The following is a 16642-nucleotide window of genomic DNA, read 5'->3' on the forward strand; positions in this document are numbered from 1 at the left end:
GCAAACACTTTTTTTAATCAGCTCGACAGTCCCTGAAAATTTAGAGATGCGCCTTATGGATTTTGTTAAAGCTTACTTGTATAGATCACTTGATAGTGATTTCTATATGAAAATCCCTGAAGGATTTAAAATGCCGGAAGCATTACGTGCAAAACCCAAAGAAATATATTCTATAAAATTGTGAATATCTTTGTATGGGTTAAAGCAATCTGGGCGCATATGGTGTAATCGTTTAAGCGATTATTTGACAAGTAAAGTTTATAAAAATAACACTATTTGTCCATGCATATTTATTAAGAAAACAACATTTGGGTATGTTATGTTGATGATCTAAACATCATTGGAACAGATAAAGAAATCCTATAAGTGATTGAACTTTTAAAGAAAGAATTTGAAATGAAAGATTTTGGTAAAACCAAATATTGTCTTGGTTTGCAGATTGAGCATATGTCTAACAGAATACTTGTACATCAATCAAGTTATACAGGAAAAGTCTTGAAACGTTTCAATATGGCCAATGCCAATCCTTTAAGCACCCCAATGGTTGTTAGATCATTAAATATTGACAAAGATCCATTTCGTCCTCGGGAAGAAAATGAAGAAGTTCTTGGTCCAGAATTACCATATCTAAATGCAATTGGGGCTCTTATGTATCTTACAAATTGTACTAGACCTGACATTTCTTTCATTGTAAACTTGCTAGCAAGGTTCAGTTCATCCCCAACAAAAAGACATTGGAATGGGATTAAGCATATTTTACGATATCTTTGAGGAACTACTGATTTAGGGTTATTTTATCCTAATGATTCAAAACAAGGTTTGATTGGTTATGCAGATGCAGGCTATTTATCTGATCCCCATAAAGCTAGATCTCAAACTGGATACATATTCATGAACGGAGGCACTGCAATTTCCTGACGCTCTCAAAAGCAAACACTTGTCGCCACGTCCTCAAATTATGCTGAAGTAATTACACTAAATGAAGCTACTAGATAATACAAATGGTTAAGATCGATGAGACAACTCATTTTGTCTTCATGTGGACTAGATAAAGATAAAGGTCCAACTTAAATTTATGAAGATAACTTAGCATGTGTCACTCAAATGAAAGAAGGATATATCAAGAGCGACGGGACAAAACACATACCTCCAAAGTTTTTTTAATACATTCAATAGCTTATAAAAGATCAAAAGGTTGAGATAGAATATGTTCAATCTAGCAACAATGTAGCAGACCTCTTCAGGAAAGCACTTCCTACTGCAATCTTCAGAAAACATGTACATGACATCAGAATGTGACATGTGCATAACACACAACGTAACAAATGTCTAAATAAGAGGGAGTCAACTATATGTTGCACTCTTTTTCCCTTCGTTAAAGTTTTTTCCCGTTGGGTTTTCTTTAACAAGGTTTTTAATGAGGCAGTACTTCGAGGTTGAACTCAGATTTGAAAAAATATGATTTAAGGGGGAGTGTTATAAAAGCCATAAAATTATTGAGTTAGACATAGCATGTAGATGAACATTTTCACCCTTCAAATAGTCTCCTTTAACTATTTTGTTAATTGATGATGTAAGAATATGATGATATGTAGTATAAATACACATCAAATGTGAAAGAAATAAACACACGATCTTGAATACAATCTTCTAAGTGTTCAAGAACCCTCACAAATCTCCTTCTTTTATTTTATAATGCTTTAGTTTAATTTTGTTAGTTTTAGTTTTACTTGCACCAAATTTATATATATATATATATATATATATATATATATATTCACGATGATTTAGAGATTTCATTTTTGTCACCAACATCTAATACATTAACAACGCCTTCGATGTGTTTAACGTCAAACTGATTTTATTCTTGTTTGGTATAAAAGGGAAGGTGACAAAAGCTAATTGAGCATCCATTCAAGCTAAAAACGAAAAATTAATAATAAACATGATGATTTAGAGAGTGTCGGACAAGAAAATTCAACATAATGCATCTGAAACCTTCATACATACAAAACATATAAAAATGAATATTATTAAAGTTCTCCATATCAAAATTCAAAATTAAAGAGATTTGTCTTGCTTGTCGAGACCGAAATTTCTTATGACTAGGGATATCGCAAATATAAGAAAATGGGGTATCATTGATGGATGTTGTTGGAAAATAACCCGTTAATATGGTCATCAAACTATTTTGTAATGTTTTTATGTGTTACGTGCAATTATATTATGCATTGTAACATTTTCCATAATGTTATGACAAATCCCTAAACTTAAGTATATGCAGGTTATGTTTGATGTAGTAGCTGAAAAGCTAGTTGATAGTTAAAAAGTTAGTTATTAGTTGAAAAACTAACTAATAAAAATAATATTTGATAAAAACTAGCCGATAAGTTAGCTTAAATATATAAAATGACATAAAATGGCATCTAAAAGAATATGTTTTTATAATTAGTTAAGGGTATATTAGAAATTATTTAAAAAAAACACTTATGAAAAACTAATATAAGTAACTTTTTAAAAAGCTAGCTTATAAGCTATTTTTGGTTTGCCAAACATAACAACTTAAAAAGCTCAAAAAATAAACTAACTTATCAGCTAAATATGACGCACCACACGCAGTCGTAGTATGATGGATATCACATTTTGTCTATAATAGAAGAGACTAAATCTATATGGTTATATAACTTACCTATAAAATATAATTGATAAATTAAACACGCAAGCATTAGAGAAACCTACGAGTGAAATCTCATTTGGTTCATATCCTCTAACATAAATTCTCTATAAACACCGTAATCCTATGTGTAATATTCTATCGTATTCATGAAATAGTAATTTTACCAATTGATGGGAGGGGTGAAAGAGAAAATAGAAAGGTAGGGAGGATAGAAAGTGAATGGTTGAGTTCTTATTTCAATTTTTGTAATAATTTACATATATGGTACTTGTAGTTTATATCTTTTATAGACTTAATTTATGAGTAAAATAGTCATCACCTATTGACGGCAACGCCCAGAAAAACAACATTAATAGATTTTAAAACCATGAAAAGTTGAAAACTATCCGTATAAATTTTTTAAAACTTGAACCAAAGATAAGTGCCAACCACAGGGACTGAAACTGTAATTTACTCAAAAATTGAATCGATGAAAGTAACCATTAGCCCATCCTCATGTAATTTCCTTTTCCACCAAAATATCTTTAACTTTAAAACCGGAAAAACAAAATTAATCATTCGATTATTTTATTTTTAAACATCCCCATGCCAATTTTATTAGTATTAAAATAAAAACTGTGGCAACCGGTGGGAAATACTTTTCTTAAAATGTGAAAGGAGGAACTGTGTCGGAGAACATCTGCGGATATCGGTCACTGAGTTTTCTCTCTCCTTCTTCCCACCATAACTCGGAGCTAAATCGAGAGAAAACTCAAACCAAAAGCAAGCTTGATGGGTCAGGAATCCTTCATCTACAGCTTCGTAGCTCGAGGAACAATGGTTCTGGCCGAGTACACCGAGTTCACAGGCAACTTCCCCGCAATCGCAACTCAGTGCCTTCAAAAACTACCTTCTACTAATAACAAATTCACGTACAATTGTGATCACCATACCTTCAATTTCTTAGTCCAAGATGGTTACGGTAAGTTCTTCTATTTCCTTCTTCGTTTTTTCAGCTGGATCTGACAGTTGGTTTGTATTTCGTCCGAGATCTTACTCTGCTTTACGTACATGTTAATCGATTAATTGATTGATGGATTTGGGGAAGAAATAGAGAAATTGCTTTGCGAGGTTCAGGGTTTTGTTAAAAGGGAAAAATTCAGATTGTTTTGATTGGCTTACAAAGGATGGTTTAGATTGTTCTTGGATGATTAAATATGTTTTGGTAGGGTTTTGCTGTTCTCCTTTGCTTTGAATGTAAATTTGATAAGATTGAAAGACGAAAGTTCCATAAAAAAGTAGGGTATGTCGTGGGTGAAAAAGGGTCTCTTTAGATTCTGAACTGGTTTTTAGGGATTAGGGTTTATAAACTTTATTCATGCCAAAATTCATCCTTATAACACTAAACAACATCATATATTCAAGAACAGCAAATTCATACATTTCCCCTTTTTAACTCCTTTTTTATATCTTGAACATTTACAAATTTGAAGGGTATGGTATTTAAATATTTGTATAACAACATTGATCATTAATATATTGAATCACGAAATTGTATAACTCATAATTACTCTGATTTAAAATTTCAGCTTATTGTGTTGTTGCAAAAGAATCAGTTGGCAAACAAATATCAATTGCATTTCTTGAACGTGTGAGAGCAGACTTCAAGAAAAGATATGGTGGTGGTAAAGCCGATACAGCAGTTGCCAAAAGTCTCAACAAGGAATTCGGGTACTTATAAAAACATATATATATATATATATATATATATATATATATATATATATATATATATATATATATAACCATGTCTTGTTATATTAAATTGACACAACACGATTTGTGAATGCAGCCCTATAATGAAAGAACACATGCAATACATAATCGAACATGCAGACGAGATTGAGAAACTTATAAAAGTGAAAGCACAAGTTTCAGAAGTTAAAAGTATAATGTTGGAGAACATAGACAAGGTTTGTATGTTTTTATTTATTTTTTTATATTTATTTTGGTAGTTTATTAGTTTTTGATATTGAAATTAACATTCTTGATCTTACATTTCAGGCTATTGATAGAGGACAAAACCTTACAACTTTAAACGACAAGGCTGAAAATCTGCGTGATTCAGTATGTGCATTTACCTATTTGGGTAAATCAATTTTCATGTATGTCAGTATGTATAATATTTTACTAATTCTTTATTTTATTTTATTGTATTATTTTTCAGGCACAAGAGTTTAAGAAAGCGGGAACAAAAATACGAAGGAAGATGTGGTATCAAAACATGAAAATAAAACTAGTTGTTCTTGGGATTCTTCTGTTACTTGTTCTTGTTATTTGGCTTTCAATTTGCCATGGTTTTGATTGCACCAACTAAGGTTATAATGTAAAGTTGTGTTGTTATATGGTTTGAGAGAAAGAGTGAAACTAATTTCCCTTTTTCTCTCTCTTTTAATTACTTGTATCTTCTACTTAATTTGTTGTAAAATAACAAAGACAAGTAACTTGATTTATATTATATTTTCAACATGTTGTAGTCATTTTTTTCGTTAATACAATACTCTTACAATCATCATATGTTCATTCAATGTGACATCTTAGTGAATTGGTTTTTAAATAATCTTACAACAATGACTTAATCGATTCAGCACCAAGGCCATTTAGCATCTGTCCATTGAAACCAACGATCTTTTTTGTTCACATCAGAATCAAAAAGGTCGGATTCAATACTCTTTTCAAATTTTCCACTTTCATTTCTTTGTGTTCCAAAAGCTTGACAACATGCAAAACTTCTATCGCGTGTCAATGCATCTTCTTTATACGATGAATTTCCATATCTTGGGTGCATAATAAACACCACATTCTTCCACCATAGCTTCAAAGCCTGCATCATGTATTTGAATTTTTGAGGTGCCTCATACATTCTAATGTATTTGAATTTTGAATTTTGACACACACTTACATGCCAATAGATCCAGAGTGCAACTTTGTGTGGCATTAACCAGAAGAAAACTGCATGATCGACTGATGATGAAGATACCCTATTTGCCCTCAAGGATGCAGTGAAATAGTCACCATGTTTAGGATGTTTAACGGAAATATTCACTACAAGATTATCCCCAGGTGTACTTGTTCTTATACTCCAGTTCCCAAGCATATCCTGTAATCAACATGAAATCAAAACAATAACAGAAACAATCAGTTTATGCATACATATCTATGTCTACATGTTTGTTTGTAAGTGTGTTTAAGTCGATTGAATACCATGAAAGGGCTGACATGAAGGGGTTTAGCGACTACATCAGAATCCGGGTTGAAAAGGAACTGTACTCTTTCTCCCCATGGTGTATTGGTGACCTAAAGGGAGAAATTGTAACCATGTTAAGGTAATTGACATTATAAACAGAGAAATCGAAAGTGATGGATTACAGACCTCAGCTATGCACTTGATTAAGGTTGTGTTTGAGCCTTCTTCGTTGTAGCAATAGTACAAACTTAAGGGGTTTTGTTCGTATCCGACGCTAGGAGGAATTGTCAAGAGGAAACTAAGCGAAAGGTGCAAAAGTTAGTCAAGAGATCTCGAAATCCAAACATATTTGATCTATATCATATTATCCAAAGAAAATGAAACTACTTAAAAATTCAAAATATTGGAATCGGAATGGAAGAATCGAAATTATGCAGAACAAATAAAATTGACAGAAATAAGAAATTAGCAAGGTTTAAGGACAATTAGGTACTTACACAGGACCATTGGTTTGAGCAATATCGCGAGCTTGTTGAGGCGAGAGGTGGTGAGGTGGAGCGTGAGGTGTGTGATCGAGGTCAATAAAAGCGTAACGGACGGGGTACTTGAAGGAATGGTGAACGGGACGACCGCGTTCGTGCCAGACGGTGCCATCGTAGAGGGAGATCGAAGTGGTTGCGTCGGCGGTCGTTGAGCGAGGGAAGAGACGGTGGAGGAGGAGGCGGAAGGGGAGGAGGAGGGAGAGAGTGAAGGAGATAAGAGTGGTGGAGATGATTGAGCAGAGAAGATAAAGCAACTCCATTTAGACCGTTTGTTGATTGGCGTCATGTTATATGCGGTTTTCGATTTAACCGCGTGTTTTATTTTTACTTTTTATTGTTTAAGGGCATTGATTTTTCCACTTAATTTTTTGATTCTTCCACTGAAAAAATTACATATTGACTATTATACCTCTATTTGAATTTGTAAATACTTAAAGATAAAATAAAGAAATGCAGTTTTTGTTTACAAAAACTTATGACCAAGTCTTGGAAACTCCGAACGAGGCACAGCGGACGAAACACTTCTTCCCCCCTTTAGGCTGCATCTTCAGTCGACGCTTCTTCAGCCCACAAAACAAGATTTTCTCATTTCTTCTCGATCACCTTTATACCAAACAGGATCTTAAAGATGCGGTTATCATGTTATTGAGTCTTGCTATGCATTTCATCAAGCACATGATGGACGAACCAAACAAAAAGACCAGAATTATTGACACACATACACAACCACAGCCAACCAGATTAAACAATATACACCCTTAGTCATGTACAACTTTATAGACTGGTGGATTTTTTAAACATATATTTTAATGGACTTGACATATGGCTTCTTCACTTTTTCCCCGGGTACAGTAATCGTGACTCGTAGGTTTTGTTGTTCATTGTATGTTACCTTTAAAGTGTTATGACATAGATCATTTAGGTTGCATGTGCCCTTAAGTGTTAAGAGATTTTCCGCAAGTATATAGTTTTTTTAACCTATAAAACCCATCAAATTGCTCAACCCTACCCCTACTGCATGTGATTTCTTAAAGCATATTGTAGTCTTTTTTGTAGTTTTGTCCAATCCCAACATATAAAACAATTAGATATTATTTCAACTATTATGTCTCACGTGAACATTAAAGAAACTTCTCTTAACCAAATCCAGTAAATGAGACATCAACAACATTCGATAATTCAGCTCCTTCTGAAACTATGAATGTTCCTCCCGTTTTTGCCTTCTACCCTAAATATACAAAGACATAATAAAAACCATTGGAAAAATCCAACAAAAACTTTACCGGATTGAAAACTTTCAATCGATATCCCATTTGTATTCCACGTAAGGTCTTTCTGGCACTTTCTCCAATTCTTGAATGTATCAGAGACTTCAATTCATTTTCTCTCTCAAAGCTTTATGCTTAACATGGTATCAGAGACTTCAATCCTTCTTTTCTGCCATTAATCTTCATCATCGTCAATAATGGTTGAATCATCTTCAACTGTTAATGATTCATCTGTTCTTAACAATTCAAGTCCTTTTTTCATTGCTTCTTCAGATACTCCCAATTCAATTCTTGTTTCAACAGTCTTCAATGGTGTTGGCTTCAATTCTTGGAAGAGATCTATGATTTTATCTCTTTCTGCCAAAAACAAATTAGGTTTGTTGATGGATCAATCGCTAAACCAGCTTCTAATTCTTCTTCATATTCTCTCTGGTTTCGTGCAAATTCGATGGTTATCAGCTGGATCTTAAATTCTCTCTAAAAATCTATCGCTGATAGTGTTCTTTTCTTCGAATCCGCCTCTGAAATTTGGAACGAGTTAATTCAACGCTACGAACAATCAAGTGGAACTCAGTTGTATCAAATTCAACAACAACTATACTCATTATCCCAAGGATCTGGAGATTTTTCTACCTATTTCACTAAAATCACAAAGATCTGGGATGAATTGAGGATTCTCCAAGATCTTCCTTCTTGTTCGTGTGGTACTGCTGCTCGGATTCAGAAATTTCTTGATGATCAGCGTCTTATACAACTTCTGATGGGTTTAAATGATACATATAAAGTTGTGAGAGGTCAATTACTCATGACGAAGCCATTACCATCTGTATCTACTGCATATTCAATCCTTCTCCAAGAAGAACAACAGAGAAGTATTATTAATTCTCCTTCTATTCATTCATATGCGATTGCTATGCAAGCTTCATATGATAATACTTCCAAAAAGACTCTCACATGTAACCATTGCAAGAAAACGGGGCATACCAAAGCACAATGTTACAAGTTAAATGGTTTTCCATCAAATTTCAAATTCACAAAAGGGAAAAGAGATGATGTCAAGTCTACTGCACAAAATGTCACCGCTCAATCTACCTCTCCCATTACTGTTGATCAGTATAATCAACTGCTTCAACTGCTCACCGTTCACAATTTCAGTCCATCTTCTTCATCCACTCAAGCCAACACTTCCATTACTGAAGGTGCTATGAACAGTGAAGGTATCTTTTCTTTTGAACATTTTGTTTCTAATGTTCAAAAATCGTCACATTTATTACATGAATATTTTTCATGGATAATCGATTCTGGAGCTACTGATCACATGTGCTCCAATAAATCTTTGTTTCTTAATCTTCGAAAGCTCCATCAACCTCATCTTATTGGTCTTCCTAATGGCCATAAAACTTCCATTGATTCTTATGGTGATATACAAATACATGATTCAATTCTTCTTCGAAATGTATTGTATGTACCATGTTTCAAATACAATCTTGTTTCAGTCCCCAAATTAGCTTCTCAACTACAAACATTTGTTCTTTTTACTGATCAATCTTGCTTCATGTAGGACCCTTTATTGAAGAGTAAGCTTGCTCTTGGTATACTGGGACATCGAGTCAATGATCTCTATGTTTTCGATCATAGATGTATTAGAACAAGTCTTTCTTTCAATTGTTCTGTTTTCAAATTTCCAATAATTGCCAATTGTTCCAATGTAAAACATATTTCTAGTGTGTCTGTTTGGCATAATAGATTGGGGCATGCCTCTTTTGAAACACTTAAACATCTTAATGTCATTCCTTCGAATACTAATAGTTCTAGTATTTTCCCTTGTTCAATTTGTTTTAAATCCAAACAACATCGTTTACCATTTATGCACAGTCAAAGTGTTTCAAATGCTCCATTTGATCTAATACATATTGATGTATGGGGACCCTATAAACATCTTTCGTATGATGGTTACAAATACTTTCTTACAATTGTTGATGATTGTACTCGACACACATGGATTTACCTGATGAGTAATAAGGGATGTGCAATGTCTTTAATCAAGGCTTTTGTAAATCTCATTAAAACTCAATTTTCAAAGACTATCAAAGTTATAAGAAGTGATAATGCTTTTGAATTGGGGACAAGCTTTGAAGGACAAGATTTTTTCAAAGAACATGGGATTTTACATCAGAAATCGGCTCCAAGTACCCCTCAACAAAATGGCATAGTTGAGAGGAAACACAAACACATATTGGAGACAGCAAGAGCTTTGTTCTTTCAATCCGGATTGGGTATTGCTTATTGGTCTTGTTGTGTTGAAACGGTTGTTCATTTAATCAATCGTATGCCTAGCAAAGTTATCAAGCTTAAATCACCATTTGAAGCTCTCTATAATGTAAAACCTGATATTTCACAGCTCAAAGCATTTGGTTGTTTGTGTTTTGCAAGCACAACTCATGTTGGAAGGGATAAATCCATGCCAAGATCTCAAGCATGTGTTTTTGTTGGATACCCACTTGGTCAAAAAGCATATAAATTACTAAACATCTCTACAAAACATATTTTTGTTACAAGAGATGTTAAGTTTTATGAAAACATTTTTCCTTTACATGTTCTTAATCCCATAACACATGAACCAAATTCCACCTCATATCTTCCCCAATCTGTTGTAGACGAGTCTATTACTTTGAATTCTGAAGAGATTTATTCACCCATAGTCTCTCCAAGTGTTGTTCATACTCAAACACCTGATCCACCCATAAGACGAACAACCAGATCAAGACAACCTCCATCATATCTTCAAGATTATATTTGCAATCATGGTGATGTTACATCCTCTACTGATACATGCAATCACACGATTACTAACATGTGCATTCTTCCTTTTTCTTCCACTCATTCCTTTTGTTCTCAAGTTTCTTCCCAAAATACCCTTTCTCATATTCATCATATCGAGCCTGCATTCTATTATCAAGCTAAGGGTAACACTAATTGGGAAGATGCAATGGAAAAAGAGTTAAAAGCCTTAAAAGACAACAACACATGGACTCTTGTTAAACTACCTAAAGGCAAGAAACCAATATCATGCAGATGGGTGTATAAGATAAAGCTCAAAGTTGATGGCTCTATTGAGAGGTATAAAACACGCTTGGTGGCAAAAGGTTTTACACAAAAAGAAGGGGTGGATTACCATGAAACTTTCTCACCAGTGGTAAAATTTAATACCATTAGATGTATTGTTTCTGTTGCAGTGAAAAATGGATGGCCAATTCAACAATTCCATGTAAATAATGCATTTCTGCATGGTGATTTACACGAAGATGTTTACATGAAAGTGCCTCCTGGATTAACAGTTGATTCACCTTCATTGGTTTGTAAACTCAACAAATCCTTGTATGGATTGAAACAGGCTTCAAGGCAATGGTATGCTAAATTGGTGAATGCTTTACAATCAAGAGGTTATCACCATTCTCCAAATGACTATTCATTGTTCTTGAAGAAAGATGAACATTCAATTGTTATCATTGCTGTATATGTGGATGATATTCTGATCACAGGTGATAATCTTGTTGAAATTACATCACTCAAAGAGTTCTTAAATGATACATTCCAAATCAAGGATTTGGGAAACATAGGGTATTTTTTGGGGTTAGAATTCAATGAAACAAATGGAGGAATGGTCATTCATCAACAGAAGTACATTCGTGAACTTCTTGCTCTGTATTCTATGGATCAGTCACCTTCAACTTCAACTCCTTTACCTGCTAAAGTTTCACTTTTACCTGACATGGGGATCCCTTTAACTGATCCAACCACATATAGACAATTAATTGGGAAATTAAATTTTCTTTTACATACAAGACCAGACTTATCTTTTGCTGTGCAACATTTAAGTCAATTCAATTAAAAACCATGCCAAGATCACTATGAAGCGGCTTTACATGTTCTTCAATATCTTAAAGGCACACCTTCTCAAGGATTATTCTTCAATAATGACAAAAATTTCAAATTGGAAGCTTATTGTGACAGTGATTGGGCAGCTTGTCCAATCACTAGAAGATCAGTCAGTGGATTTTTTATCTTATTTGGAGGAAATCCTATATCCTGGAAATCTAAAAAACAACTCACTGTATCACTTTCTTCAGCCGAAGCTGAATATAGATCCATGAGAAGAGTCTGTGCAGAGCTTGCTTGGTTAAGTCGAGTATTTGAAGAATTACAAGTCATCAATATTACTCCTATACCCTTGAAGTGTGACAATCTTGCAGCTATATATATTGCCAAAAACCCCGTATTTCACGAGAGGACAAAATGGCTTAATTGTTTTGTCTCATGTTCCTACTACTCAACAGTTAGCTGATGTATTCACTAAATCTTTACCAGGATCTAAACATCGAGAAGCAATACACAATCTAGGTCTTATTTCATATCCTCCAGATTGAAGGGGGGTGTTAGCATTAAGGGTATTTTCGGTATTTCAAGTGTTAATCTGTTAGTTTGATTTGTTAGAGTTAGTTAATGGTTATTAGCATGCTATATATTCTCGATGTACATATTGTAATCAGTTAATCAAGAAATGAATAAAGAAATCAATTCATTTTCTCTCTCAAAGCTTTATGCTTAACAATGAACAATGACAAACAATTTTTATAATTTATTAACGATATCGTTGTTGAAGTATATGTTTTGGTAGGTGTCTATGTGTTGAAGGCTTCAATAGTTATCAACGGATTGTTTCTTTCCTTTTTTTTTTTTGGTTTGTGTGTTTAGGGTAGAAAATAAGTATGTCGAACAGTGCATGATGTTGTTGAAAGGTTGACATTTGACGTGATACAATACAAACATTGTTTATCTATGTTTTTTTTTTTTGGTGTGAGAATTTAGTTTTTAAACCGAAATCTCTTCTGCACGAGGACCATTCATTGTCCCCTGCAACTAATCGTGTATTCTAATATGATATTATCAACGCCAACGAACATAAAATGTATGATATATATTGAGTCATTGATTTATGTAGTAGACTTCAACATATTTAAAGATATATGAGATCAAGTTGTACTAATGTTGGATACAATAACACCCCCTATAGATGGAGACTCGATAAAAATAGAAAATGATGTATTAAGCCATGATAATGTTATACACCGACTTTGATCCCGTAAAATATATGTAGAGTATATGGGTTATTCTATAAAAAAAAATTATGTAAAAAAATGGATGATTAGAACACATATAAAATCGTATAAGATTACGATATACCAATAACAATAAAAATACAACCTCCAATTCTAATCCACACATGTTTTAGACTTTTAATAGTTTCAACCAAACAATTAAATTATAGCTACAATTATCTATACTATCTTTACTATATTACTTACTCATACAAAATCAAAAAATAAACAAAAAATTAATTCAACCCGTTTCCAAGTCGTATAAAACCATCGGTTTTGCTGCCAATTGGTGACCAAACAAGAAACAACACATCATATTGACTCAAAGGCCTTGATTTTTTATAATTAATTTATTTATTTTTTGCATAGATGCATGATGCATCCAACTACTCCTATACATCCACGTAGATAAAAATTATTCTTCAAGTGTACTTAAGTCCTTCTCATGACACGTGTCCTATTAAGATTTGGAGGAACATTTCTTATCATGCACACCCGCTGTAGGGGAACCGGCGTTAAAATCAAAGTCCGACTCCGAAGCCCCAATTCTTCTGCAACAAACACCCACTAAATCGACACACGCTTCGCCACAGAGAGCTTCCTCGATTCCTCCGCCGCCGCTCCCCCACACACTATAGAGTGAAGTTGGTGTTCTTTCCGAGTTTGCTTACCAATTGATCTTCTTGCAAGCACTAGTTTCATCCTCAAATCTTGAAGACAATGGCTTCGATTTTTCAAGGAGTCGGAGCTGCAACAGCGCTCTCGTCATCCACCTCATTCGACACCAAGAAATTCCAGTTCTCTACTCGCAGATCTCTTCCAGGTTTGTAGAATTGATTTCAATTGTTTTAGTTTTATTGATTGATGTTTTTTAGGTTTGCAATTGCATTTGATTGATTCCAGTTAGGTTATTTCCTCTCGTAGTGTTTCAATTGTTTGAGATTTTCGTGGATTATAATCAATTTTTACTGATCTGTATAGCTTATTGCTTGAATTTCAGAGAGGAAAACGAGTTTTGTTGTTGTGAGATCTGGTGCGAAGATGAACAGTGGTTCGAGCAGGACAGATGGCAGAGCAGACCATTTGGTTACAAACGCTGTTGCAGTGAGCATCTTTTTTACTCAATTTTTTACGTATCTCTGTTTGTTTAATCTGATCTATCTAATGAACTATTCTATCGTGTATGTATTGTAGACAAAGTCTGATAATCCAGCAGCATCAACTGCATCCAAACCTGGGTAAGCATGTTACTTCAGATCTATACATCCTAATCACATTTCTTTGGAATACGAGGTGATATAATTCTATAACTCATAATCAAACAATATTTCTTCTACAGCCATGAATTACTACTCTTTGAAGCTCTCCGAGAAGGTCTAGAAGAAGAAATGGAAAGAGACGCTCGTGTATGCGTCATGGGAGAAGACGTAGGCCATTACGGAGGTTCATACAAAGTAACAAAAGGACTTGCAGATAAATACGGCGACCTAAGAGTCCTCGACACCCCCATAGCAGAGAACTCCTTCACCGGAATGGGAATCGGAGCAGCCATGACCGGATTACGTCCCATCATCGAAGGTATGAACATGGGATTCCTCCTCCTCGCTTTCAATCAAATCTCCAACAACTGTGGCATGCTCCACTACACCTCCGGTGGTCAATTCAAGATTCCGGTGGTCATCAGAGGCCCTGGCGGAGTCGGGCGGCAGCTTGGAGCGGAACACTCCCAAAGACTGGAATCGTATTTCCAATCCATCCCGGGAATCCAAATGGTGGCATGCTCAACTCCTTACAACGCAAAAGGACTAATGAAAGCAGCTATTCGAAGCGACAACCCTGTGATACTTTTTGAACATGTTTTATTATACAATCTGAAAGAAAGGATTCCAGATGAAGAATATGTTTTGAGTTTAGAAGAAGCTGAAATGGTGAGACCAGGTGAACATGTGACGATTTTGACCTATTCAAGAATGAGGTATCATGTGATGCAGGCTGCGAAGACTTTGGTCAACAAGGGTTATGATCCTGAAGTGATTGATATCAGGTCGTTGAAGCCGTTTGATCTTTATACGATTGGGAATTCGATTAAAAAGACTCATCGGGTGTTGATTGTGGAGGAATGCATGAGAACCGGTGGAATTGGGGCTAGTTTGACGGCGGCGATTACTGAAAATTTTCATGATTATTTGGATGCACCGATTGTTTGTTTGTCATCGCAGGATGTGCCGACACCGTATGCAGGGACTTTAGAGGAGTGGACGGTGGTTCAGCCGCCACAAATTGTGGCGGCAGTAGAGCAGCTTTGCCGGTGAAAAGGCTATTGCGTATTAGTCTTGCATTCTCATTGCCTTCCTCCTTATATATTTATTATATTATACTCATTAAAATTATCTTTTTTTGTTATGTTTTATAAGATGTTTTTGTGTTGGTTTTTCATTATTGACATTTGAAATTGGTATGTAGTAGTTTATGGAATTCTTTGATTAATATTTAAATACTTAAAATGTTTCCTTTAGATGATTTGCATTGGAATCTTTCTAAAAATGGAAATATTGCAGCTTTGATTATTTATGTGAAATACTTGTTTTTACTCTTAAAATACATCCACCTCTCGAATATGGACATCATGGACAAATGATAAATGGCAGGAGATTTAGGGTTTGCCCCAAATATATGGCAAGTGGGTTTCAATTTTGAACTAATGTTTGCATTGAAGCCTTCAGAAATTTCATTCTCGATTGCTGCATCACAACACCTGTCCTCTTAAAAAACCCATTTGACCATGTTTTTGGTTAACTCTCCATGATATGATCACAATCGAGAATGAACTAATAATAACAAGGATGTACATCCTCCAATGATGTAGTTGAGTTGGAGAGGTTATAGAAGAAGAAGAAACGAGGATGAAGAGTTGAAGACCTTCTATTTGGACTTGGCTTTCTTTCTGTTTAGTTTGAACAACATTAACCCTAAATGAGGAAGATGACTTGATAGTCTAGCTCACAAATAAGATGCGGAATCAGTGTTGAAGTTATAATTGTCGGTAATAATGGTATTTTTTCAACAATTAATGTAAATTTAATGGTTTAATATGTAAAAACATTATGTACAAATTCAAAAGTTGGTCCCTTTGTTCAAGTCATCATCCCTTGATTATTATTATTATTGATTTCATACTAAGACAATCCACACCAACCTTATCCCACTCGTTTTTCATATGTTTATCAACTTTTCCGACTACATATTCATCATAACAAATGCATGAAAGTTGATCTTTATTGTCAATCAAAACTACTTTATATTTAACAAATATCTTAATTATATATAATTTATAATAATTCAGTAATATATTTTATATTTAACAAATATCTTAATTATTTATAATTTATAATTATTGAATAATATATTAGAATGAGTATCATTATATGTACTTTAAATAGTATTAAAAATTATAATAACTAATGATAATGAATATTATATTTGATTTAATTTGTTGTGCATTTAAATAATTTAGACATTATAAAGCTAACAAATCACAAAACAAACATCAGATTAATTAATAATTATCATTTTATTTTCATATCCTCCCAATTTTTTTCTACAAACTTTCCTTGGACATCCCGATATGTCCTAAACATTTTAAATAAAGCTGTTTTTATCTATTATAATAACATATATGGTAAAGAAAAAAACAAGTATTATAGAACAAAGTTTACATTTTAAATAATTTATTAAGCATTTTATAAAAAAACAATTTTCAAAGATGAACT

General features: G+C 33.9%; 4 protein-coding genes across 4 annotated transcripts; 3 read left to right on the forward strand and 1 right to left on the reverse strand.

Moving 5' to 3' along the window:
* The first annotated feature begins 3288 nt into the window (after positions 1-3288).
* Positions 3289-5196, forward strand: VAMP724 (vesicle-associated membrane protein 724). Its single transcript, XM_079041472.1, has 5 exons — positions 3289-3638; positions 4246-4387; positions 4509-4629; positions 4721-4783; positions 4884-5196. The coding sequence occupies exons 1-5, from the start codon at positions 3449-3451 to the stop codon at positions 5031-5033; spliced, it is 666 nt and encodes a 221-aa protein (XP_078897598.1). The 5' UTR covers positions 3289-3448; the 3' UTR covers positions 5034-5196.
* On the reverse strand, positions 5152-6707 carry LOC145104195 (DUF1365 family protein). The gene is made up of 5 exons (XM_079041471.1): positions 6401-6707; positions 6090-6201; positions 5921-6013; positions 5619-5816; positions 5152-5540 (listed from the first exon to the last, which is right to left on the reverse strand). The coding sequence occupies exons 1-5, from the start codon at positions 6703-6705 to the stop codon at positions 5301-5303; spliced, it is 948 nt and encodes a 315-aa protein (XP_078897597.1). The 5' UTR covers positions 6706-6707; the 3' UTR covers positions 5152-5300.
* Positions 6708-7910: 1203 nt separating this feature from the next.
* LOC145104456 (uncharacterized) lies at positions 7911-9274 on the forward strand. Its single transcript, XM_079041701.1, has 2 exons — positions 7911-8164; positions 8212-9274. Exons 1-2 carry the CDS (start codon positions 7911-7913, stop codon positions 9272-9274), a joined length of 1317 nt encoding a protein of 438 aa, XP_078897827.1.
* A 4122-nt stretch (positions 9275-13396) lies between these two features.
* LOC145104201 (pyruvate dehydrogenase E1 component subunit beta-3, chloroplastic-like) lies at positions 13397-15387 on the forward strand. The gene is made up of 4 exons (XM_079041475.1): positions 13397-13695; positions 13873-13976; positions 14067-14110; positions 14212-15387. The coding sequence occupies exons 1-4, from the start codon at positions 13593-13595 to the stop codon at positions 15182-15184; spliced, it is 1224 nt and encodes a 407-aa protein (XP_078897601.1). The 5' UTR covers positions 13397-13592; the 3' UTR covers positions 15185-15387.
* The last annotated feature ends 1255 nt before the right edge of the window (positions 15388-16642 follow it).

The sequence above is a fragment of the Lactuca virosa genome, chromosome 4 (assembly GCF_052849685.1).
Source record: "Lactuca virosa cultivar CGN04683 chromosome 4, Lactuca_virosa_CGN04683_v6, whole genome shotgun sequence".
In the NCBI taxonomy this organism is placed as follows: Eukaryota; Viridiplantae; Streptophyta; class Magnoliopsida; order Asterales; family Asteraceae; genus Lactuca; species Lactuca virosa.